Source organism: Parasteatoda tepidariorum, chromosome 2 (genome assembly GCF_982258835.1).
Source record: "Parasteatoda tepidariorum strain Cologne lab strain chromosome 2, Ptep-v5.0, whole genome shotgun sequence".
Lineage (NCBI taxonomy): Eukaryota > Metazoa > Arthropoda > Arachnida > Araneae > Theridiidae > Parasteatoda > Parasteatoda tepidariorum.
The window spans coordinates 96032554-96059979 of record NC_141756.1 but is presented as its reverse complement, the minus strand read 5'-3'; the positions used below and the strand labels follow the sequence as shown (position 1 = coordinate 96059979).

General features: G+C 28.9%; 3 protein-coding genes across 6 annotated transcripts in view; 1 reads left to right on the top strand and 2 right to left on the bottom strand.

Annotated features, from left to right (window-relative positions):
• The window catches only part of LOC107452741 (ankyrin repeat domain-containing protein 13B), a 30285-nt gene extending 23817 nt beyond the window's left edge, over nt 1-6468 (top strand). The window contains exons 16-18 of one of the 3 annotated variants that reach the window (XR_015431458.1): nt 1239-1348; nt 5467-5909; nt 6243-6468. The gene's annotated coding sequence lies outside the window, so the exon portion shown is untranslated. Of the gene's footprint in view, nt 1-1238; nt 1619-5466 lie in introns of those variants that run through there. The other 2 variants (XR_011636211.2, XM_043044984.3) reach the window with 2 other exon arrangements.
• Nucleotides 6469-9920: 3452 nt separating this feature from the next.
• On the bottom strand, nt 9921-17799 carry LOC107452761 (D-beta-hydroxybutyrate dehydrogenase, mitochondrial). 2 transcript variants are annotated; one of them, XM_016069336.5, is made up of 5 exons: nt 17399-17799; nt 13391-13603; nt 12290-12472; nt 12082-12214; nt 9921-10426 (listed from the first exon to the last, which is right to left on the bottom strand). In XM_016069336.5, exons 1-5 carry the CDS (start codon nt 17619-17621, stop codon nt 10075-10077), a joined length of 1104 nt encoding a protein of 367 aa, XP_015924822.2. In that variant the 5' UTR covers nt 17622-17799; the 3' UTR covers nt 9921-10074. The 2 variants fall into 2 exon arrangements, with proteins under 2 accessions (XP_015924822.2, XP_071033968.2); XM_071177867.2 differs by having other exon boundaries at nt 12082-12210; nt 12286-12472; nt 17399-17752.
• An 8917-nt stretch (nt 17800-26716) lies between these two features.
• LOC107452742 (conserved oligomeric Golgi complex subunit 5) lies at nt 26717-27310 on the bottom strand. The gene has a single exon (XM_016069314.3). It carries the CDS (start codon nt 27308-27310, stop codon nt 26717-26719), a length of 594 nt encoding a protein of 197 aa, XP_015924800.1.
• Between the last annotated feature and the right edge of the window lie 116 nt (nt 27311-27426).

Sequence of the window (27426 nt, the reverse complement as noted above, 5' to 3'; positions counted from 1 at the left end):
TTTATTAAAATTCGTTATTATTTCTCACACTTTCTTTTCCACCAACACATTTGAATGCATAAAGCTAAAAAAAAAGGAGCATCGCAACAAGCTAAAGCAATAAGCCAATACATGAATTCTTTACCTTTAAAACTATTCTAGTGTATGCATGTCACTTGCATATTTGATTTCTTGTTGGTCGGAGGTGTCTGGTGTGGCTTAGTCCTGCAGCCACAACCTCCGGGCCATTTTTAAATTTTTTTTTATTTCAATAGATAACTTTTTATTTTGGTTTAATTCCATATTTTGCAAACATGAAAGATTTTTGTATTTATAATACTTCATTCTTCAATAAAATAAAATACTTAGACAAATGGATAGTAGTGATTTCCTATGATAATTCATCAACATATTTCTTCAAGCACTATTTCCCACGAACAATCATTCGAACATGATAAATCATTCAATATCTTCAACAGACCAATTTTTCTTCATTAATTATTTTATCATGACCACAAAAACTGATTTCTTAAGAGAGATGACCACATTAATGTATGGAGTACATACTTGCACTCAATGTGTATGAAAGGTTGACCTTATGCCCCTCTAAGCTTTTTTGGGGGGAAAGGTTCCATATCGAATCCATGTTTTCCATATTGAATGTTATGTTGCTTGTCTCATAACTTAATTTATACATATCATATTATCTGAGCCATGATGGCTTAGGGAATAGAGTGCTCGCCTTCCAAACATAAACCCAACGACGTTCGAAACCCAACGATGGCTGGTCGATATGAATTTCGCATCCGCCTTACACCGACCTTACCTTCGCATCCGCCTTACAATGCTGACATAAAATATCCTCAGTGGTAGACGGATCATGGGTTAGAGTACCCTCGCTGTCAATCTAAATGTGAGAGGTTTTCGTGGTTTTCCTCTCCATCTAATGCAAATGCGGGTTAGTTCTATCAAAAAGTCCTCCAGGAAGGCAAATTTCTCCCAATACTTGATCCAGGAATTTCCTTGTCTTCTGGATTGGGTTCAAAATTACAAGGCTACAGAGTTGAATATCAGTGGTCGTAATTCCTAAATTGGGTCGGCTGTTCAACGACGGTTTTAAAATTATAAAAAATTTAAATATATTATCTGTAGCAATTGCTTGTAAAATACTTCTGACTTGTAAATTTTATTTCATTTTACTTTTATTTCAATTTAATATTACTAGTTTGTCTTCTGTCTAATATATTTGTGTTTTGTAGAAACTGGTCGTACCATGATTTTCTTAAGATTTCCTGTATCAGCTAGTCATACGGCAGTTCTTCCTTTCATTCCAGCATTCTCTCTGGCCATCCATATATCATATAGAGGGGTGTGTATCATAATCATGAGCCATCTTTTATATATTTATACATATTATACATACATTTAAGCTATATACAAATTTATTGATGTCTGTTTTTAACTATACATTCTTTAGGAGATATTATGATCTTTGTATAAATTTTTATGCTTATTTATTTTAGTCATGTACTTAAATAAACTATTATATACTCTCTGTCAATAATTAATGTGGTGTGTAAGCTAGTGCTTTCGAGCTATATTGCTGAAAGTGTAATAGTGCTTTTGTAAAAAGGAAAAATGCTAATTAATGCCAATTTTTTTTCCATGACAATTACGGAACAGTTGTTTCGACAAATTTTTTTCCTTTTAATTAGCTCACTGTTATTATTCAGAAGTGAAAAAAAAATGTTTTATCTGTTTTAAATTTTATCTTCATTAAATAAATAATTAATAAAAAACTTAAAATTTCAATCTCTTTTTGAAAAATGATTTTGCTGTTTCTGCTTTCTGTATTTTTTGATATTTTTATGTCTGATTTTATTCCTTACAATTCTTTTCAGTATTACGATGTAATTTTTCTTGCATGTTTCCAAGCTGATCAGCTGATGATAGTATAGTATATATTTCTCACATTATTTCAAAACCATGACAGTTACATAAGTTTTTTTTCCAGTTTTTTTCTTTTTTAAACATGAGCCTATTAAATTCTTTTTTTAGTTTGCTGCCTTAAACTTCAAGAGTTAATTTTCACTATATTTGGAGATCTGTTTTTAAGTATAAAAATAGTGTACATTTTGAATATTTCTCAGCAACTATCCTTAATGTATATCTGAAAAGAAGTTGCTATTGAAAAGTGAATGCATTCTAATCCTACTTGAGAAAAAAAAAAGCTCTGAGCGTTTTTTATCACTCCATTGCTCTTATTTACCTTGATAATAATCAGCCACAATTAGTTAATGTTTTTTTGCTCCGAAATACTAATTTCAAACCCCTGAAATGCGTGATTTTTTTTCACCTTATTTTTGACAATTATTTTAAAATATACTATGGTTATGTAACATTTTTTACACAAAGGAGGAAAAAAAAGAACTTAAGAAATGTGACAATAAACTTCACTTTAAAGTGGATTTGTTTCAGACAATTCAAATACTGAGATAATGAAAATAAAATTTAACTGAGAGCTTTAACTCAGTTTTTATTTATCTCAGAGCAAAAGCTAGGAGCAATATGTTTTTTTTAATTTTTTTTTTAATTTTTTTTTTTTACAAACGTGCAAAGTATTATGTTTTGCTATTCTTCTATTTGACCTATTCATAAGATAAATTGTGATTTGTGAAAAATATTTAAGAGAGTTAAGTTCATTTTATATCTGTTGATGAAAAAAATTCAAAACAAAATTTTAATTGAAAGTATATATATATATATATATATATATATATATATATATATATATATATATATATATATTTCAACACTTTTCATAATAAATTGTAGATTAGTGAAAATTTGATAAAAAAAAATGCAAACTTTAAATTATTTTTCCTCTAAACAGCAATCCTCATTTAAAGAATTTAAAATTTTATAGATCAAAATTTTATATAGCTGCCTCTGCAGATACTTATATTTATTTATAAGCCGTAGTGGCTCAGATGATTGATTGTTCACCTTCCAACAATGTGAACCAGATTTGAATCCCAGTAATGGCTGTTCATTACAAATCACGCACCCGGCTCGCACCGACGACAGAGCTGGCGTAAAATATCCTCAATGGTTGACGGGTCATAGTTTAGAATCTTCTTGCTGCCAGGCTAACCGTGGGAGGTTTTTGTGGTTTTCTTCTCCATATAGCACAAATGCAAGTTAGTTCCATCATGAAGTCCTACATAAAACAAATTTCTCTCATTACTTGATCCAGAAGTTTCCTTGTCTTCTGGATTGGGTTCAAAATTGCAAGTCTGAGTTGGACATTAGTATTCGTAAACCCAAAATTGGGTCCGCTGTTCAACAACAGTTATTAAAAAATAAAATATATTTATTTATTTATTTGTGTTATTATACTATTTTATTTATTAAATATTATTATACTATTTATATATAAGGCATGAACTTTGTCAATCACCTGATGAAATGAATTAAAATAGAAAAGATGTTCAATCTCTTTTTAAATAAATGCTTCCAGAGTTAAGACTAATATTACCAACCAAATATACATTTAGTTTTACATAAATTTATTTTATTAATTTTTTCGAATATAGTTCAAAAAATGTTTAATCATGTTAAAACAAGTTCAAATTATTGTTAAAATAAGTGCATAAAATTATTTTCCACTCTATTTCTGCTGAATCTTCCAAGAAAAGATTAGTTTTTTAAAAAAATTTGTTTTGAAAAAGTTGAATTACTCTTTTTAAAAGAGTTCTTGATGGTTGGGCAGCTGTTAAACATATCCCGTAACATATGTGTACAATCTAATGAATACAGTATGTGTATTAATCTAGAGATATAGACCAGTTGTAAAATTGTTAATTATTTAGAGAAATATATATGTGATCCATTTCATTAAAATGCTAGTTTTCATATAATAACATTGTCATTGGAAATTTTTCTTTTGAAAATAAGTTCCCTAATTGGTGCTGTATATTTTTCTTATAATTATTTCAATATGTGATTATTATGTTGTCATATGTTTTGTATACAGGGAGTTCACTGCTCTGGCACATAGGAGTTGCAAATTAAGTTATTGAAAAACAAAATCGTAATCAAATTCTAACAAATTACTCTTGATAGAGGTAGAATTAAAAACATCAAAACCAGTCTGCTTGCTAGATGGAACTTGAAAATGTTAATAATAATTGCCTTTCACATTCTCTCAGTTACCTAACACAAGTCAAACAGGTTTTGAAGTTTTTAAGATTTCTTTTTTCTTTAAAGACTACAAGGTTTTGATTTTGTTTTTTAATTACTTAGGCAATCTGTATTAAACTCATTAGTGTCATTCTGTGAATATATAATTAGTCATATAAATTTAGAACTGTGGCTAGTGGATTTATAAAGAAAAAATTAATTTAATCTGTCACAACAGCGTGAAAACATACAGTTCTTTTTAAGGAATTTTTCCAACTCATTTTCGTCGAGAATTCTGAAAATACGCACTGTATTTTTCTCATTTATTTATTAAATTGTAGTCTGTGTTGAAGTAATTTTTAAACTCTCTACCTAGTTGAAAAATCTGAGCTATATTACTTGTTGTTCTTACCCAAATCTCTTTTTCTAATCATTAGAAGATATAGTTAGAAATCTGCCTCTCTTTTAGTGAAGTTAGATATGTTTACTTTATCATTCTAATCCATTCCATTTTAATAGCGTGTCATATTATGAAAATCGATATTTGCTATTTTATTGCATAGTTGCAAGCGTTTTATTTTTTTGAATTATTATTTTTACACAGTAAGGAATAATCAGGATAACTGTAACTTTTTCTGTGTAATAATTTCACGTTTTTAAACATTTTGATTATATAGTCCTTTTAGCAATTTGATTGAAACCCTTTTTTTAATATTAATTTAAATATTGATTCTATTTTAATTATTGGTTCTATATAACAGAGCAATGCTAGTATACATATAATATCTTTCTAAATAAAATTTCTTAGATGCATAAAATTGTTTTTTTCCGTTGTGTTTCGAATTTCGTAATTTCATTTCTACTTGTTGCTGTAACATATTTTGTCCAATGTGTGGTTATAGAGCTTTAATTCTATCGCGTAGTTAGTATTTTGATAAAAAATATGTATAGAATATAATAATTTTGTTACTAATGTCTAATTTAGGAATCAATCAAAAAGTGTCAATTTAACTATGCAACATTTCTACTGATAATCTGTGTTAAACTCATCTGTTTCATTCTATATATATATAATAAATCATATTAATTTAGAATTGTGGTTAGTGGATTTATGAAAGAAAAATTTTATTTAATATGTCGCAAACAGCATAAAAAACATACAGTTCTTTTTAAGGAATTTATTGCTTTTTAAAATGTATCATTATTTGCATATTTCTTTGTTTAAATTTTAAGTAAATTATAAATTGATTTTATTATTAGTTATAATATTATTATCATTATTTTAATAATTTTAAATTTCCACAGAACTGTGCTTCTGAGCATGAGTCCGGTCAATGATCAAGTACGTATAGGTGGCTTGTGCATGTTAAATCCTGTCATGGCTAAATGTCTGTTAGTGCATATATTTGGTTAGGAAGTTGTCAGATTGACGTGTTGTTCATATTAGATCAGAATTGTACTGCATACACTTAGTTGTATTTTTAATTGTCAGTTTTTGCAAAGCTCAAAGCCCACTTTTCAAAGTCAATATATAGCATATTCTGCACCTAACTTTGAAAATGCATCAAAGTACAAAAAATGGCAGCCATGCTGGGATTTAACATGCGTTTACTGCATATATGTACCTGATCTTTGACCGGATTCAGATTCAAAATCACAAGCTATTTTGTTTTGTTTTTTAATTAAAAATGTAAATCTTTATATCTTATATTTATTATTGCAACAGATATAAATATTGGCTTTGTTTAGTGAGGCATTGATCTTGATAGAAAACTGATCAAAATTACCTTTAACCCTCTAAGCCTTTGATCTTGATTTGATTAGTCAGCATTGATCTTGACAGAAAACTGATCAAAGTTACCATTAACCCTCTAAGCGTTTGATCTTGATTTGATTAGTCAGCGTGGAGTGGGGCATTGATCTTGACGGAAAACTGATCAAAATTACCATTAACCCTCTAAGCGTTTGATCTTGATTTGATTAGTCAGCGTTTAGTGGGGCATTGATCTTGACAGAAAACTGATTAAAGTTACCATTAACCCTCTAAACGTTTGTTCTTGATTTGATTAGTCAGCATTTAGTAAGGCATTGATCTTGACAGAAAACTGATCAAAATTACCATTAACCCTCTAAGCGTTTGATCTTGATTTGATTAGTCAGCGTTGAGTGGGGCATTGATCTTGACTGAAAACTGATCAAAATTACCATTAACCTTACTAAGGGTTTATCTTGATTTGATTAGTCAGCGTTTGATAAATCCCAAAAATATTTTAATGTAACATTGCTAGAAAAAAAACTTTTTAAAAATATTAAGAAACTAGGTGCATTTGAAAAGTTTGGTGAATTGTCTCATATGTTAAAGAGAGAGAAACGAGACTTAGAAACAAAATACATTTATTGTCACTAAAAGTAATCTCCATTAGTTACACCATACTTTTGTCATCAGTGGCACTGCTGCTAGTAACTGTCGATAAAGATTTCTCTTGATATCGCTCAAATCACAATTGTCACTCAATGTCATAACTTAGACTTTAGATCACGTAGAAACCCTTTATTACCTCACAGCTTCTACACCACTTTCACTAATTTTGCACATCTCTCCACCATCGTTTTCACAAATACGAATTGCACCTTGCTCCATTCCGTAAAAACACCTTTTTTCACCTTAATTGCTTCAAATTGATTGAGGTGGGCACTTGCACTCAGTTGTCACTATTAGCAGAGCCTGACTAAGGCATGGGCTTACAGGGCAGTTGCCACACATCAGAGGGGGCCCCCAAATCGAATAGAAAGTTTATTTTAAGTTTCCTTTTTAAATGAACTTTTTTATTAACAAAATATCAGTGCAATGTAAAATCCGTCAGTTTTATGTTAGCTTCTTCATTAATCTGTCGTATGAACACAATCTATGTTTTGTAAATCCATGGCTTTCTAGGGTGAAATTCAGCTAAATTTTCGCAATAATGATAGACAAATATGGCCAATCAGAAGCCTGTATTTTTACATATCGCAAAATGCAATATGTTTTAAAAAATACACCCTTCTCATTGGCTTAATTGAGCCATGGTAATTGCGAAAATTTCACTGAATTCAGCCTTAATGTCAGCAAAGATATGACTTTTTCGCTACCAGATGACAAAGTTAACAATAAAGGAAACTGTAATCGGCGTGATGGACATAGAATTGTCAGAAAATTAATAAAATGGACAGAACGATATTTCATCTGACCATTGGGGGGAGACTTAATAGTTATTTTATGTTCTAGTCAAATTTCTTGTTATCTATAATGAGGTGAAAAATTTAAATACCTCCATAGAGTTCAGTTCTTCATTACTGAAGTGGTGAAGCAGTCAATGGGCCTCCAAAGAAATTTTTGCCCCAGGCCTCAATTAGGCTAAGTTAGGTGTAAAAAGTATTGGATTGTCCTGATGATTAGGGTACAAGGGGTACTAGTTTGCATGTCTCACACTTAATCTGCTTAAGTGCAACATCCTAACCAGGGGATTATTCAACTATGGAACTATTCACCCAACTTTTTATATGCACCTTATATGTACAATCTTGTTTAGAATCTTAACTCTTAGTGGGTTAAACAAATTCTGAAATAAATGTTTCTCATAATCATAAATTTAATTCGTTTTTGTATTCATCTCTTACTATCAAATGTGCTTTCTTATCATTAATATTAATTAAATATTTATTATTGTCCATTGTGACGTTATCAATATCACTGTCATTTACATTTATAAAATTTTTTGTGTAAAAAGTATTGGATTGTTTTGATAATTATCCACGCATAATGTATTTTTTTAATTAAAAACCTTATCTTCTTTATTCTAATATTTATTGTTCTGCTTATGTTTTTATTTTATGAACATCTCATCTTTTTTTTTGTTTTTGTTTATTATTCAAGAATTTATATTACATATTCCTCATTTATTTGAAATTGAAAAAAAAAATTCTTTTTTTGTACTTTTGGTATATTTTTGTTACTCAATTTTTAACATATGCTCTTTATAAAATTAATTATTTGAAGGCTACTGAATAAAACGCGTTGAAGCATGTGTTTATACTTTGCTGAAATAGTTATTATTTTTTAATACATAATATTAGTCAGCTATAAAACATTCCTTATTAAAAATATTTATATTTTGTTAGTTTTTATGTTTGTATATTTTATTATTAAAATCATTATCATTTATATTTTATTATTAATTTTTAATGAAACTTTTATTGCATTATATTCATTGCATTAAAGAGTTTGTATCAGCTGTTTTTGATTTAATTGAAATTGCAAAACTGTTTGTATAATTAGTATATTTTCTTAACTAAATTTTTGATGTATGTTCTTTACAAAATTGACTAATTGAAGACAACTGAATTGAATCCTATTTTCAAATGTGTTTTTTACTTAATTTAATAATGCAGTTATTAATTTTCCTTTATAAAGAAATTAATTTTCTATTTGCTTGAATTCTAAAACGCTGTTTTTATAATGGTTTAGAATTTTTCCAAAACTCTACTTTTAATGTACAAAATTTAGTGTACTTTAAATCATTTTGATTAAATCATAATTTGTTATGTATTTACTTAATTTATTTTATATAATTATCTCATTTATAACAGTTATATTCCTGAAATATTATGTGTTTAAATACATTCCAAGTAGAGGATTAAAGAACATTTGTATAGACTTAATATTTGTTATTATAAATAAGTCTCCTTTCATAGTAAATTTTATCCTCAATTATTGTATTTTTTATGCAATTTGTAAACGTGGAATTTGTTGATAGTTGCTCTAAGAGCAAACCCAACGAATTTTATCTTCATTTAGTCTAGTCATGTTTTTTATGATAAAAAAATATTTTTATGAAATCAGTTGGTTTATAATTATTTCTTTTTTGAAGTTTGTTATATATGTTGTTATGATGTTTGTCTAAATAAAAGTTTTATTTTACTGTTGTAATTTTGTTTTATTCCATTATTACTTATACTTTGAACTCAATCTCTGCTGGGCTTCACTTAATGTTATCAGTACTCATTACGTCACGCCTACTTTACTTCAAATAATAATAACAGTCACTTAATGTAATTATTATTTGACATAAAGCAGGCATCAATCCAGGATTTCTTGTTGGGTTCTGGTTTTTGTAACATTGTGAAAAATAGTTTGGAAAATTTAAAGAAACAAATAGAATGTTATAAAAAAATGTTTTGTCTGAAATTGATGTCCTATTTCTACAAAAAGCTGTATTTATATTTACACAAGAAAATAGACTTTTAAATACAGTTACAGTTTTAAACTAGAAAATGGAATTGTAAAACTAGTAATTTAAATTCGAATACAGTTTTATTTAATTTTTTCCCGGTTTTATAATCACACTGTGGCATAAGAAACATCCCCGGGCAACAAAGTTTTGTTTGATATATATGGTTTGATATAAATATAAAAGTAAAATATTTTTAATTCACTTTATAAATAATAATAATAATAACCCTTAACTAAACTTCGAATATATAAGACGGTGAGTTGTTTTTTCATATTAAAAAAATTTTTTCATTTCAATATGTTAAGTGGGTACATATATATATATATATAGGACACACTTGCTGAGGGGCGTACTTATGTCTATGTACGCTACTGTAATAGCATTTGAGAAGCATTCCTAAACAAACTCTAGCAAATTTTTAAAATTCCATAATTAATGTATTAATTTCATTTAACTTAACACTTGAATCGGTATTAAAAGAATCACAAATAAAAATATAACTTTTATAACAACATGTTACAATTAAACAAAGGAAGAACAAGTATAATTACAAAACTTCGATCAATTGGGGTAAAGTTAAACATCACAATCAACATGTTTTTTGTCCGATCAATTAATTAGTTGTTCAAAAACTACCTAAATTTTAAAAGGTGTTTGCCTCTTTCGGTTTTGGAAATCCGGTGAGGTACATTAAACATCTTACATAAAAATCTTTCTTCATGTGAGGCTCCAATTCATAAAAGTGCTCCAAATGTTCAACAATTGAGTTTCGACAAGGCCTGTAGACTATATCTGGATATTCCATGCTTATAGCATCTTCTAAAGCAGAAATAACGTGGTAGACTTTGTCACTTGCTAAACCAGTGTGATATTGTGCAAAGATCTTAAAATGTTTGAAATATTTCGTTCCATAATCGCTCTTTATGTCCTCATCGAGGGACTGGAAAGTTGCGTCAACATTTCTGGCTACATTCTCATCGCTTGTCATAGCCGTTCTGCAAAAGATAAATTTCATATACTGAGTGTAAAAAAGAATATGAAAGTACGATACGCTTGCTCCTGTGTGGGACGGTGGAGTTTAAACGATGACACGCAGAGCCTGACTAAGGCTCTGCTTGTCATCGTTTCATCATCATTTGCGTGTCATCGTATATGGGGCAGTTGCTCCGAGCCCCCACATCAGAGTGGGCCCCCAAATCGAATAGAAATTTTTTTTTACGTTTCCTTCTTTAATGAACCTTTTTTAAGCAAAATATCAATACAGAGTAAAATCCGCCAGTTTTATGTTAGCTTTTTTATTAATCTATCGTATGAACGCAATCTATATTTCGTAAATCCATGGCTTTCTAAGGCGAAATTCAGCTAATTTTTTGCAATTATGATGGGCAAATTTGGCCAATCAAAACCTGTATTTCTACATATTGCAAACTGCGATATGTTTACAAAAATACAGGCTTCTGATTAGCTTAATTGAACTATCGTAATTGCGTAAATTTAGCGGAATTCCATCCAAATGTCAGCAAGGATATGAATTTTTCGCGGCTAGATGACTAAGTTAACAATAAAAGAAACTGTAATCGACATGATGGACATAGAGAATTGTCAGAAAATCAATAAAATGGACTAAACGATATTTCGTCTGACCATTGGCGGGGGACTTTATAGCCATTTTATGTTCTAGTCAATTTTCTTTTAATCTATAATGAGGTGAAAAATTTAAATACAATAAATACAAATTTAAATACCCCAAAGAAATATTTGTCCCGGGCCCAGATGACACGTAAAGACTTATTGAAAAACTTTGTTCTGTCCTTCAATAACTTTTTCAAAATTCAAAAATATTCTACTAAAATTTTATTTAATTTTGTATGTGCAGGAAACCTTCACGATTTGACTCTTAGATTAATGTAGATTACTTAGATCAATACAGAATTGCGAAAAAAGTTTTTTTTTAAAATTATTATTATGAGCATTATAAAATAAAATACTTCAATATTAACTGATATGCAACTAAATTACTTAACTTTATCAATATCTTCAAGAACTAATCGTGCGACTTAGTAAAAATTCAACAAATTCAGAAGCCGTATAAATTAATTAATGCTTAGAATAAAATTTTTCATGTTTTTTTATTTAATACATAACTGACTCTTGTTAAATATTTAAAAACGTTTATTAACATTAAAATATAATTTGCTTTGCTCGCTAACTTTATTTTTTCCGCACTGATGATGTCCAAAAGGTAACTTTTGGAAAAAGAAAAAAAAAACGCACTTTCACAGAAAAGTTAAGAAACAGTGAATTAAATGAAGTGGAATGTCATATGGATTCAATCTACCTCTAGAACAATTCGTTTTTGAAAACCAGGCGCATCGAGATCATTGTTTAAAAAAGCCATGAAACAAATCCGATACAGCAGTGGTCTCCAACTGCCCAAAGAACAATAAATTGTTTCCATTTTATTTACTGTGGTTTATTTCTCTTGGGGTTTGTACGACTTGTTCTATCGTGTATTTCTCTGGTTTGTACGACTTGTTCCATCGTGTATTTCTCTGGTGTGTACGACTTGTTCTATCGTGTATTTCTTTGGTTTGTTCGACTTGTTCTGTAGTGTATTTCTCTTGGGTCAACAGTGCATAATTTAACTTACTCAAAGAGTTCAGGTTCCACCGAAATAACACGGATTCCCCAAGGTTCGAGTTCTTGTCTTAAACAGTCGTTGAATCCGACTGCAGCATATTTACTTGTGACGTAGCTGGACAGGTGAGCCCATGGTACTCTTCCTAAAGAAAAAAATGTTTTTGAATTATATTAATGCATTTTTCATGCACTACCAAGATTTCATTAATAAAACATGCCTAGAATGCTGGTCAAGTTGACCACTCTCCCTCGAGATTGTCTCAGTAGTGGTAAAAAGGCTTTGGTTACTCGAATTGGACCCAAGGCATTCACTTCCATACAATCACGGAAATCATCGATGCTTGTCAATTCGACGCTGCATCCTTTGTAGACACCAGCATTGTTGACAAGAGCCCACAATTCTGGAAAGAAAAAAAAGCATTGAATGATGATGAATGATTATTTTTTCATATACCCATTCATTCATCCACAGATCATAACTTTGACCTGAATCAGCAAACTATCAATCTCCAATTCAGTACCCCCAGAGGTATTGATTTCTTATGGGAACATGGAGGACTTTACGACTCGACAGATTTAACGTGGATCAGTCACAATTGCTTCGGCCGGCGGTGTTCGAACTTACGAACTCTGGGACATGGGCCCAGCGCCCTACCGACCATGCTATCCCGGCCCGGAAATTCAATTAATTTGCTAAATTAAAAATTTATTAATTTTCTTGCTTTAGAAGCTACTAATTTTCTATTTTAAATAGTAATAATTTTAATGATTCTATTGAATCTACTCCGATTTATGAATTGAGAGTAAAAATTAACTTTTTAAATTTAAACTGTAATTAATTAACATATTTTAGCTAATTAAAAGATAAAGCAGCAAAGTGTTTTGATAAAAAACTAAAAATTATCGAACTCAATAATTAAGTTTTTTATTTAGTACTCTTACCATATTTAATTTAAAGAATTTAAATAAAGCTTGATTTTTCAAAATTTTCTTATGTTTTAAGATTTAATGTTATTGGAAATTGTTAGTTCAGTAGCTTCTATTAAATTATTGATATTATTTGTAAAAAAAAAAAAAAAAAAAAAAAAAAAAACACTTGTAAAAATATACTCCAGAAATACAAAAGTAATATATTTTCATTATTTCATTATATGATTTTTGAAATATTTAAAACAATATTTTTCCTGGTTGCACCCCCTTTGGAACGTTTCTGCTGTGCCCATGACTTTATCCATAGCTTTAAAAAAATAATGCATTAAGAAAATCTCCCTTATTTTTGAAGTGAGGCACGATTCTTACGTGATTCTTTACAAACTTACCCGATGTTCCTAAATTTTCCTGGACAAATTCAAATGCCTTCTTGGTACTTTCGTCACTTGTTACATCGAGCTTTAAAGTCTGCAGTCTTTCAGAACAACTCTTAGTCAATTCTGCAGCACCAGGTCCATCAGGATTCAAGCAGCTGGCAAATACGTGAAAACCTTGCGAGTCGAGATGTTTGGCGAGTAAAAAACCAAATCCACTATCACATCCTGAAAAAAAATTTTTTTTTTAAAGGAAATAATTTCATTATTTAAAAAATTTATATGTAACCGTCGACGATTTAATGAAACCCAGAATCCTATAGCAGTAAAGTATGAAATGATTCATATTTCAATCACTCTCTATATAAGCCAGCGGTTTCCAAATTTTTGCGGCTATGGAACCCTAAATGATTGACATTCTTTTAACGGTATGGTACTCCGCCTTTTTCACTAAAACATGAGTTTTTGTTGTTGTTTGTTACTTATGCCACTTGCCATACTAGCATATGTGCTTGAAATCAGGTGAATTTTTAAAGCGTTTCCTGTTTTTTCAGTGGTGCCATCTATGGAGAAGAATATGATTTCTGCCACACACACCCGCCACAGCCGGTTTTACTGGGATCACCCAATCATACTCCATTCATTCATCCACAGATTGTAATTTTGACCTGAACCAGAGAACGACTAGAGTACATAAGGACAATTGCTAACATATTGACCTATAAAATACTGCTTTATTTTGCATTTTTTCATCGTTTTATTATTAATAATATTAAATTAGGTTTTATATTCAACAGTAGAATTCAGAGTCCTAGAACTAAATCTAGTCTTGTTATAATTTTTTATTATAATTTATTTATTTATTTTTGGTGCATAAACATAAGCTGCAAATGAATGAAAAAAACCGAACTAAGGTTTTCGTTGAAACGAAAACTATAAAGAACTGTTATAAACGTTGAAAATGGCTATTAGGGAAACATTTTCTTTATTAAAAATCTAGTTTTTTAATTTTAGTTAAAAAGCGTAATGGGAAGAAGTAATGCAATATTTTATAAATGTAATCCTTCTCATAGTTTATTTAATACAATGTTATTCGAAAAATTATGCTTTTTTTTTCAAAACAATGTGCTATTTCCTTTTTATTTGCATTTTTCTTTAATACCGTAAAGGCAACTAAAATATTAAGCAAATAATGTATTATTGATTGAGTCTGAATATAATTACAGGTTTCAAAAAATATAAAATAAAAAACTGTTTGAAAAAGGTCCTAATTCTAGGAACCCATTAAACTGTTCCATCCACGGAACCCAGGAGCCCCGCGGAAAACGATTTGAGAACCGCTACTCTTAGCATTCATTAGAATAACCAATAAAAAACCTGTACTTTCCATTTCATCCTAAGTGTAGGTCCTGAATTTAAATACATATGTAAAACACTATAAAATTTATTTTAAAAATTTTTTTGTGTGTTTTATGAGATAATTTTATCTTTAATTTTAGAGAAACTAATGAAAGTTTATTTAATAAAAAAAAAATAGTATAAAAATAAATGTGAGCGAAACCATTAAAATTGGTCCCAATCACCCCCTTATTATTATTCACAAGGTTTCCATTTATTTTCTTGCTCTAATATCTTGTCTAAAATTAAATATTTATCATTTCTTTAGCATTTATAAAAAAGTTTAACACTGAGAAAATATTAAAAATTTAAAGTTTTATTCATTTATTTAAATACAACGAAAATATTTTGTTGCGGGGAGAGCTGTCATAATCAATTAACATAGTTTTGCCCATAGCAGTTATTAAATTTAAAATGCAGTGAATAATAAATAATTATTCACTGCGTTTTATGAATTAATAATGAATGCAATTTATGAATTTTATGAATCATTGTTTTGTAAAAAATAAGTAATTAATGAACTAATAATTAATTAATATATCTTTAAACCGTATGCTCCTGATTAGCAATTAATTTCATTTATCAAAATAAGTTTTTTAATTAAAATTTTTTTTACCCCACTTATTAAATGTTGGACAGAAATATTACAGTTGTTTTTATTCTTCTTCATACTATCACTATTAATTGTGTTCCTTCTATATTCCAGAAATTTATACAGGGAGTTCAGTAATCAAAAGTGTTTCATAACGTATTCAGGGTGTTTCGTAAAGGCAGTTATTAATATATCGATGTTTAGAATCCTGTCAAATGTGAACCAGGTCGAAAATAATATTTTAGAACTGTAAAAACAAAAACTCAGTTGAAATTTGACTAATTACGGTTGTTGAAGGTGGGTGGACCCCAAGCTTTTTTGATTGCCATAGGAGTTAAGAGATGATTATTAAAAACACTTTAAATTTTCTACCGGCAATCAGAGTGGTTTTCGATCCTTCCCCTTCACTCGCCTTCCTTAATTGTGATTTTTCAGATTTTGATAGCTTTTTTATCGGTTGTTCCCTTAAATATGTGATCTCCAATGTGTATACTTATTAATCCTTAATTTTGACAAGGATTCTAAAAATAGACGGACGGTTTTAACGTAACAGTATGCATATTTTAAGAATCTTTTCAGAAATTAATGTAAAAACACTATGTACATTTGAAGTCATAAGTTAGTATTTAATAGAGGAAAAAAATGCTATCGAAATCCAAAGAACCACTATAGAGGAAGGCGGGAAGGATAACATCAAAACCTGTTTGATTCCCGAAATAAACTTAAAGGTGTTTCTAATGCTTGCCTCTCATTAATATTTGTTCATACCGACAACCAAGCAGATTTTGATGTTTTAGTCTTGCCTTCCTCTTTAATGTTTCTTCAAATTTCTATTATGATTTGTTTTCTGGCCTTAAAGATTAGTTTGAAACTCCTTGTGCGTGCTTTTTTGACGTCATTGCTGTCACGGATTCAAAATTTATAAATTAAGGGCAATGAATATAGAACACCTTGTTTAGAGGTACATTGTATTAAATTATGATAAAATTTGGGCAAACTGATAAAAATATTCGCAACTTCCCCATTATCTGTGAATATCTATCTGCGTTATCGTGTATTGTTATTTAGTTATAAATTTCTCACTCACTTTTCATCTCAATTCAATTTTACCATGCACCCTTTTTCAACGCCAACAGCCAACTTTTCCGTTTCATAGCCGAAGATTTCATTAAAATATTTAAAGTGATTAAATGTGTTCTTTAATAATTGATTACTAAATTTAAAAATTGTTTCGATTTTTTATAATAAATAAATGATTCAGAAATAGATATAAAGTACCTGACAATCATATGATGTTTTTAAGTGCAGTAGAGTCCCTGACAGCTCTGTGTCAACTGTTTCGGAAAGAGAAATATTCAAAGAAATAGTCAAAGAGAAATATTTGAATAATTTTGCAAAAAACGTAAAAGTGGCAGCTACATCAATTAATTAACCCGCTTGCAAAGAAAAAAAAATGTGAATGGTTTTGACTTGGGGTGCACAACCTTTTTGGGTGAAGGGCCACTTATAGAGAAGGTAGATCAACGAAGGGCCGCAAGCATATTTAGTCATGTTAGCAGCAAATATGATAATTTTTATATAAACATTAGAGTTCTAAGCCCTAAATATTTATATCAGCAAACTTAATAGAATATTTGCAGAAAATTAAATACTTTTAATTATTTATATTTATTTAAATCTAAAAAAATTCATAAATTTTTTAAAATTTTTTTCACAATAATTAATTTAGCAAATATATATTTATATATATACAAGAATATCGGGTGGGGGATATAAATTCTAACCAAAAAGAAGCTTACAGAATGAAAGTGTAAAAAATATAGGCATTTTTTACAGAGTAATATAAATTTAAATTAAATATTTTAATTAAAGAAAATTTACAATGTTTTACAAAATCAAATTAAAATAATTTTTTATTGCTTTCAGATCGTACATCAACAGTCGGCTGGCCGGATGTGGCCCGCGAGCCATAGATTGTGCATCCCCAGACTTATGGCAAAAAGCGTAAAAATTCGCAGCTATATTCACCTTACCTGTGATCAGAACAGCTCTATTTTCCGGTTGCAATTTTTCATTCAGATGTCTCCTCTTTGTGAACCGAAACGTATATCCAGCCACCAACAGATAAAACAGAAAGTTAAAAGTGGACGAATAAAAACAAGTGATACAACACGGTAAAATAACAGCAAGTGTCTTTAATACCAGAGCGACGCAAATAAAGTGCGTCACGGCAACAAGATGATACCTCCCTAACATTATTTTAATAATTAATAAAAATTTCTTCTTTTGTTTTTAAAATTTTTTATTCGAAAAATTTCAATTACGATTCTTCCTCTAGAATTCCAACGGAAGTGGGAGTTCGAGTGTTGGTGGCATGATACTTTTCTGAAAATCCAGAGGGTTATCGCAAACTTTGAACAAAAGTGATAAGAACTGAATAGATTAACTATAATCTCGACGTTGATCATCATTTGAAGGGATGCTTTATCGCCAAATTAAAAGATCCAAATATAGACGATGATAGAGTCATTTAATCTAGACGTAAGAGTTATTCTTTCATTTTGCGTGACATATTAAAACTAAATGATAAGAAAGGATTCAGAAGCAATTGTTTTGCTCGTGATTATCTCCAGCGGCTAAAATGCTAGCAAGAAAATGGTCTCTATCAACGCTTATAGGATTCCATGAAAACTTTACAGACATTAGTGAATTATTCAAAATTTCTAGTGTAAAAGAACACGCGAAAGTTGTAAAAATAAGAAAATTTAAACGATTGAAACAATTAGCGACCCTGCTTAAGAAAATATAATTTAAATTCTTAAGTGATAAGACTGATAAACCGAAAGAAAAAAAACAGTTTACAGTATCACTTGCAATATAAAAAATTCATTGAACAGAAATGAAATCAAAATTTATTTGAAATTTAGGCTGAAATCAAACAAAATGTAATATTTTTAACTATAAATGCACCTTCATTTTGAAAAAAAAAATTCGATATATATACTTTTTATTAATTTTCATAGCAACTATTGTTGTTGTAGTTCATTTACGTCACACTAGAGCAGCACAATGGGCTATTGGCGACGGTCTGGGAAACATCCCTGAGGATGATCCGAAGACATGCAATCAAAATTTTCATCCTCTGCAGAGGGGATGGCACCCCACTTCGGCAGCCTGACGACCTGCACGCGAAGTCGAGCACTTTACGGTAGAACAGTTTAACGAGGATCAATACCGCGCACCCTCGGTCACTACGCAGACTAATCTAAGTGGTCTACCACCCGCACACTGACTAAAGCCAGTGATGCTTGACTTCGGTGATCTGCTGGGAAGCTAGTCTTAAGGATCAGTCCACTGCGGGACTTACAGCAATTAATTACAGAACATTCATATTTGGAAAATATTAATTTCACATATATTTGTAGAGCTAGTCATAGTGTCGAAATGTAACCCTTTCTGTATTTTCACATAGAAAAAAAAAACGACAGTTATACTTTAAAATTCTAGAACTTGGAATTTTAAAAATTTCAAGATGAGATTATTTCTTCAAATATTTTTCTCTAAAAGTGTTGGGACAAATTTTAAAAAAATCCTTAGAATTATTTTAACTTCTTTTTCTCAAAACATTGAAGTCTTAATGACGAAAGAGCATATCTAAAATATTCTAATTAATTAATATTACATATTGATTAAGTTGTAAAATTGCACACAAAATATACATACATATTTTTTTCTGAATACCTTAATTTCGAAAATATGATCCCAAACTGTTAACTGAGAGTTGGGTCCTACTTTATGTCGTTTTCACTATCTCTTAAGAACTAAATACGTGGATCTAAAATTTCTTTATCTCTCATAATTATTTATTGTTGATTTAACAATAATCTGCAAGTTTATGAAAATGTAAAACAAGACCGTTTTTACAACATGCTAAACTATGCTTATAAAAGAAAAAGAAAAAAATCGGCTTAATCGCTTTTTTTTTAATGAAGAATTTTTTTTTATTATTATTTAAATTTTAATTTACAAAGGTTTATACACATTCTTTTAAATTACATAATTTTGTAAAACAAAATTTTTAAATCAGTTGAATAGTTACTGAGAATATGAGATTTTAAACTCTTTTTAAAATGGTAAGTTATTCTGAAATTGAGAAAAAGTGCAATAGTTGAAAAAAAAATTAAAATTGACTACTGTTAACAGATATATTCCGATAAAAAGAGGTTAGGATAATCGAAATATTGGATTTGTATGACATACAATTAAAATACTTCGATTCACACGTATAATGCTCAGAATAAAAAAGGCAATACCGGAGAACCACGCAGTGGCGTAGATAGACTTGGGTGCGCCCCTTGCAAGATTTATAAATAAACGAAAAAAATTTTTTATTATAAAATGACAAAACCACTATATTAAGAAACTTTGAGTATTTATTTCATTCATTTTATATTAATTTATATATTTTAATTGAAATTACTTTAATTAACAATGAATTAATAAATGCAATTGTAAGGTGTATCACATTGAAATAAAATTTATCGTAATAATACAAGAAAATAACTCACTATTTTACAATAATTCTATTCAAAGTTTAATTAAGGGTTATTATTTTTAAAGTGAATTAAAAAAAATCTTATAATAATAAAAAGTATTTTTATTATAATTTATATGGTGTTTTTTCAAGAGCATGCGCTCTCATACCTCGTAAGCCCCCATGCACCGATGGTGTGCTATTTACGAGATTGAAACTCCTTAAGATAATTTTAATCTTTAGATTGTAAAGGTACTTACTTTTAATAATGTACTATATTAAAAATCTCTAAAAATCAAGATTACTAAATTGTAATGCTATTTATGCGTATATTTAATTTTATTATTATAAATCAATACATTCTTTGCTGCCAAATAGGCTATAAAAATTTATTTTACATCGCCTTAACCAAGTGTTGGGATTTCTTAAAGGTGTTATTGAACTTTTTTTTCTTTTTTGGGTAACACAAGTTTTTTAATGAAAAAGTTGTGTACTGAGGAGAAACTACTACACAAACTTGCTCAAATTAAAATTGTTCAGGCCTGTTAAACAGTTCAACAATTTATGAATCTGCTAAATTGCTAATTGTTTATGCTAAATTGTAATGCTATTTATGCGTATATTTAATTTTATTATTATAAATCAATACATTCTTTGCTGCCAAATAGGCTATAAAAATTTATTTTACATCGCCTTAACCAAGTGTTGGGATTTCTTAAAGGTGTTATTGAACTTTTTTTTCTTTTTTGGGTAACACAAGTTTTTTAATGAAAAAGTTGTGTACTGAGGAGAAACTACTACACAAACTTGCTCAAATTAAAATTGTTCAGGCCTGTTAAACAGTTCAACAATTTATGAATCTGCTAAATTGCTAATTGTTTATGCTAAATTGTAATGCTATTTATGCGTATATTTAATTTTATTATTATAAATCAATACATTCTTTGCTGCCAAATAGGCTATAAAAATTTATTTTACATCGCCTTAACCAAGTGTTGGGATTTCTTAAAGGTGTTATTGAACTTTTTTTTCTTTTTTGGTAACACAAGTTTTTTAATGAAAAAGTTGTGTACTGAGGAGAAACTACTACACAAACTTGCTCAAATTAAAATTGTTCAGGCCTGTTAAACAGTTCAACAATTTATGAATCTGCTAAATTGCTAATTGTTTATGCTAAATTGTAATGCTATTTATGCGTATATTTAATTTTATTATTATAAATCAATACATTCTTTGCTGCCAAATAGGCTATAAAAATTTATTTTACATCGCCTTAACCAAGTGTTGGGATTTCTTAAAGGTGTTATTGAACTTTTTTTTCTTTTTTGGGTAACACAAGTTTTTTAATGAAAAAGTTGTGTACTGAGGAGAAACTACTACACAAACTTGCTCAAATTAAAATTGTTCAGGCCTGTTAAACAGTTCAACAATTTATGAATCTGCTAAATTGCTAATTGTTTATGCTAAATTGTAATGCTATTTATGCGTATATTTAATTTTATTATTATAAATCAATACATTCTTTGCTGCCAAATAGGCTATAAAAATTTATTTTACATCGCCTTAACCAAGTGTTGGGATTTCTTAAAGGTGTTATTGAACTTTTTTTTCTTTTTTTGGTAACACAAGTTTTTTAATGAAAAAGTTGTGTACTGAGGAGAAACTACTACACAAACTTGCTCAAATTAAAATTGTTCAGGCCTGTTAAACAGTTCAACAATTTATGAATCTGCTAAATTGCTAATTGTTTATGCTAAATTGTAATGCTATTTATGCGTATATTTAATTTTATTATTATAAATCAATACATTCTTTGCTGCCAAATAGGCTATAAAAATTTATTTTACATCGCCTTAACCAAGTGTTGGGATTTCTTAAAGGTGTTATTGAACTTTTTTTTCTTTTTTGGGTAATACAAGTTTTTTAATGAAAAAGTTGTGTACTGAGGAGAAACTACTACACAAACTTGCTCAAATTAAAATTGTTCAGGCCTGTTAAACAGTTCAACAATTTATGAATCTGCTAAATTGCTAATTGTTTATGCTAAATTGTAATGCTATTTATGCGTATATTTAATTTTATTATTATAAATCAATACATTCTTTGCTGCCAAATAGGCTATAAAAATTTATTTTACATCGCCTTAACCAAGTGTTGGGATTTCTTAAAGGTGTTATTGAACTTTTTTTTCTTTTTTGGGTAACACAAGTTTTTTAATGAAAAAGTTGTGTACTGAGGAGAAACTACTACACAAACTTGCTCAAATTAAAATTGTTCAGGCCTGTTAAACAGTTCAACAATTTATGAATCTGCTAAATTGCTAATTGTTTATGCTAAATTGTAATGCTATTTATGCGTATATTTAATTTTATTATTATAAATCAATACATTCTTTGCTGCCAAATAGGCTATAAAAATTTATTTTACATCGCCTTAACCAAGTGTTGGGATTTCTTAAAGGTGTTATTGAACTTTTTCTTCTTTTTTTGGTAACACAAGTTTTTTAATGAAAAAGTTGTGTACTGAGGAGAAACTACTACACAAACTTGCTCAAATTAAAATTGTTCAGGCCTGTTAAACAGTTCAACAATTTATGAATCTGCTAAATTGCTAATTTTTTATGCTAAATTGTAATGCTATTTATGCGTATATTTAATTTTATTATTATAAATCAATACATTCTTTGCTGCCAAATAGGCTATAAAAATTTATTTTACATCGCCTTAACCAAGTGTTGGGATTTCTTAAAGGTGTTATTGAACTTTTTTTTCTTTTTTGGGTAACACAAGTTTTTTAATGAAAAAGTTGTGTACTGAGGAGAAACTACTACACAAACTTGCTCAAATTAAAATTGTTCAGGCCTGTTAAACAGTTCAACAATTTATGAATCTGCTAAATTGCTAATTGTTTATGCTAAATTGTAATGCTATTTATGCGTATATTTAATTTTATTATTATAAATCAATACATTCTTTGCTGCCAAATAGGCTATAAAAATTTATTTTACATCGCCTTAACCAAGTGTTGGGATTTCTTAAAGGTGTTATTGAACTTTTTCTTCTTTTTTTGGTAACACAAGTTTTTTAATGAAAAAGTTGTGTACTGAGGAGAAACTACTACACAAACTTGCTCAAATTAAAATTGTTCAGGCCTGTTAAACAGTTCAACAATTTATGAATCTGCTAAATTGCTAATTGTTTATGCTAAATTGTAATGCTATTTATGCATATATTTAATTTTATTATTATAAATCAATACATTCTTTGCTGCCAAATAGGCTATAAAAATTTATTTTACATCGCCTTAACCAAGTGTTGGGAATTCTTAAAGGTGTTATTGAACTTTTTTTTCTTTTTTTGGTAACACAAGTTTTTTAATGAAAAAGTTGTGTACTGAGGAGAAACTACTACACAAACTTGCTCAAATTAAAATTGTTCAGGCCTGTTAAGCAGTTCAAGAATTTATGAATCGAAAATGTGTTAGTTCAATAAAAGTCGTTTGGCACAAATAGTGTTTTCTATATGAAAGCACTGTGTACAGAAGTGTCAAAAACCCTTTCCTTCAACATACCAAATAAATACAATACAAAGTTCATAATCTTCAAATGACATTATGATCCTTTATTCTTTTAAAATTTTGGTTTTTAATATTTAAACTAATTTTGTAGGGAGAAAACTAACTACAATAATACATATTACAAAGCTTAATAATGATATTTGAATCGTAATGTTCAGATACTTAAGGACCACTTAAACTGAACTGGCATATCTAAAATGTCATATGGATATCCATTAGATTCTCACATTCCCAAAAAATATTTCAATTGTATTTTCATCTCAATGTTAAAGGTAGTTTGTTGTAGTTCATTTACGTCACACTAGAGCTGCACAATGGGCTATTGGCTTCGGTCTGGGAAACGGTGATCTGCTGGGAACCGTGGCTTAACGATCAGTCCACTGAGGGAATATAAGAGGTACATTATCATATAACATTTTCCATGGTAAATAAAAGTCTGCATTAAATTATGAAGCACTAACTTTCTTATTTAAAATGCAAGAAAAATGTTGCCAGGTGCTGAAGCCAAGTTAGTTTTTTTAACTTAAGTATGACAATGTTATTTAAAAGTTAAGGAACTCTTATTAAAACAATTTAGAGTGTGCTCCATTGGCTTGGAATAAGCACAGAGCCTGTCTAATAAAATGATTTCCCATTAACCTTCTGATGGCAGATTGAATTTTATCGTTGGCTCTATGTTTTCTATAGAAACAATCTGATTTTCTATTCGGCCTCATCTTTCTGCAATATACCTAGTGGCCAGAAAAATTAAATTTTCTTTTGTAGTTAACTAGTACTACTTTTTTTAAAAGGTAGTGACAATAAACTACTTTTGAAATGTAGTCACAACATTTAGGAGACAAACTTTGTTGGAGAACTTGTTCTACAACCCTGTTCATATGGTTTTTAATAGAGAAGTGACTTATTTAAACATGAGCCCAACTCAAAAATTCTGAAAATTTCTTGAGTAAAATCATTAATGGTGCATTTCAAAAAATTAATGTCGTTATAAAATTAAATCATTGATATTTTCACAACATGAAATTCTAACTAAATTGTATACAGCATAATTTAAATTAATAATTATGTATAAGTTTACTTTTATCTCTAATCACCATATATTATTCTACCAGAAAAAACATTTACAGATACTAAGTATAAATTGTAGCTCCAATATTTTTAAATAAAATATACAAGAATTTTTATACATAAATTTCATCAATGATTTCTTGAAACTTTCGGACCTTGGATTTCTGGATCTTGGTTAACGAAAAATCTGGAAATCCAGATTTTTCCGGAGCACAATCATCTCCGAATATGAGGATTTATTAAGAAATATTTGTTAATCTAAATAATTTTTTATGAATTTGTTCTTTTAACCTTCAACTTTTTCGGCGTTTTCTTTTCACCTTTAGCTTTAAATGTTATAAATCAATAAAAAACTGCGATTTTGTTAAATGTTCTCTATGTTTCCTTACCTCTATGAAATTAAGTACAGAGAAAATATGTTTCCTTCTATTAAAATAACCTCAAATATTCTTTAAGTATTTCACGAGTGTGAATTTGCATTTAAAGGAATGGCCTAAGTTTTATACGTAAAGACTAGTTAAACTATTGATCATTATAAACTTAACTACTTTAAAGAAAAAACTTGCAGCTTGGAGCATCCGTCATAGTTTTTATTAATTGTGGCTCATTGGCTCAATTTTTTTTTGGCTCATTGTGTTTATTGACAGACATGTGAAGATTTGTAATAATCATGTTCAGAAAATTATTTTTGTTGGAACCTTGTTTCTAAATGAAACTAACATTGAAAGTAGTTTCAAAAATTGCTACAAGCTATTTATTTGCACCTCACTACACCACTTCATTTAAAAAATAATGCACTAGACTACTAACTACGAAAAAAGTAGCAACTACAGTAATTTTACTACTTGTAGTGCGCTACTTCCAACCATAAAATATACATTTTTAAATGAGACCAATATAGAAAAAGCAAGATATAGATTGCCAGTATGTTATACCATTGTTATTTTGAATATGTTTTTTTCAAATTTTTTATCACTAGATTTGTTCTTCGAACCCCATAGTTTTCAAAGGTCTGTCTAGTTTTTTGTGAAAATTTAGACATAATTTGTGAAAATTAAAAATTATATTAAAAAATCAACACAAAAATGTGGATTTATCATTTTTTACGGGATACAAAAATAAAATTTTAAGATCAAGTATTCTGTGAAACTACCATTTTTCCTAAAGTTGAATTTGTGAAGATACTGCTAAACGGTAGTAAATTTGGCCTGGACAGACCCCTGGTTTTGTATATATTTAATTTTTCTCCCTCTACTTTTGACAGTTTCAGTGTTCCTTGATACAAAAAAAAATCTTTGAATATCCTTAGAATAATAAAAACAAGATTTAATACATACAATTTATTGCATAATATATCAACATAACATAGAGTGAGTGATAGATTAATTAACAATTCATTTTAATATGTACAAATCAAATCTTTTGTAAGATCTTTGAAAAATCACTATAACAGAAACATTTATGATTTCCAAATATTCTCTGAGCAGATTTCATCTTCTATAAAATTTTGTCATAGCATTTCTTCAGAGTTATTATAACCAAATAAAGAGTTGTGTATTTTTTGAAAATAAAATGCTTTAAAAACAATTATGCAGAGAATATATAATTGAGGTTTACAGAAAAGGGTTTTAAAAGACAAAATGCTTATTAATAATACATCATGTTTGAGAAGGAAATTATCAGAATGATATCTAATTAATTTCATATATTTAAAAATACTGAAAATTTAAAATTTTTTTTTTTTTAATTAGAGAGTAGAATTGGATGCTCTTTGGATCTGCAATAAATTTCCTTCAATTCTTCTAAAACCAGCCTTGTGTTCATTAATTTGAAAAATTTAAAATTTTGCTTGATAAATCAACATGAATTATAAATGATTTAATGTGTTTTTGTTAATTTAAAAAAATTTGGAGGGCGCAAAACAAAAATTCTATAACTTTTTGGCAACGAACTTGGCCTCTGGAAACATCACAGAAAAAAATGATCAGCACAGAGAATTTTTACCAAAAATTCGGGAATACTTTCATATTTGTACCTGTTTGCACTTGGTATTTTAACTTCAAAACCCATTTTAACATTTGATAAAATGGTCATGTTTATAAATCAAACTATTAACTTCAAATAGAATAGTGCAACAATATGACACACAAAATAATGTATTTTTCCTGAACAACTATTTTAATTCACTCTGCACTAATACTTTGGCTTCTTTAAAATATTGGATTTCAGACTCGATAACACTTAATCCAGTTAAATCAACTTCCTTAAGAATGCTTTCTAACTCAGTTATGCAATTAGATGCTTTGGAAAATTCTTTGGGTTCTTTACTCAAATGGCTTTTAAGGCGTTTAGACACCCGAACAATGCGTATAATACGTCTCAAAAGATCACAAACTACGTGAAGACGCTGTAATTTTCTGGTTAAGGAAGCTATCTCTTCATAAGGTTCCACAACTTTGCTACGAAGTTTATCAGCAGACGAAAGTAATGAAGCAATTTTGTGATGCACAACCAATAAAATACTTTCTAAAGTTTCGATTTCAGTTGCTTGATATAAAAGATCTTCATAATGACTAGAAACTTGGTGATGAAGTGCTTTGTCAAGTAACGATATGCCAGCACTTAATTTAGCTAGTTGCTCTGCTACGGCTGCACTTTGTACAACAGAAAAAGTAACAGCTTTCAAATCAAAATCTTCAGCTAAAAACTGTTTGTAGAGCTCATTACTCTCAAATTCTTCCAATCCAGTAATATTTGTTAGCTGCATAATAAAGTTTGTACAGGAATTTCAAATTAATAATCCCTTTTAGAAAAGGAAATAAATACGCTGCATCGAAATTCTCTAAGGTTTGTTTACTTTTAATTTTATGTTAGGTAAATGTA

What these genes read in the sequence shown, in the direction of transcription:
- LOC107452761 (XM_016069336.5), bottom strand. Translation starts at nt 17,621, where the DNA reads ATGTTAGGGAGGTATCATCTTGTTGCCGTGACGCACTTTATTTGCGTC. An exon ending in GGAAAATTTAGGAACATCGG is followed by an intron (nt 12,473 to 13,390) that starts GTAAGTTTGTAA and finishes TTTTCTTTCCAG; the next exon opens with AATTGTGGGCTCTTGTCAAC. An exon ending in GTGGAACCTGAACTCTTTGA is followed by an intron (nt 10,427 to 12,081) that starts GTAAGTTAAATT and finishes TATCTTTTGCAG; the next exon opens with AACGGCTATGACAAGCGATG.
- LOC107452742 (XM_016069314.3), bottom strand. Translation starts at nt 27,310, where the DNA reads ATGCAGCTAACAAATATTACTGGATTGGAAGAATTTGAGAGTAATGAG.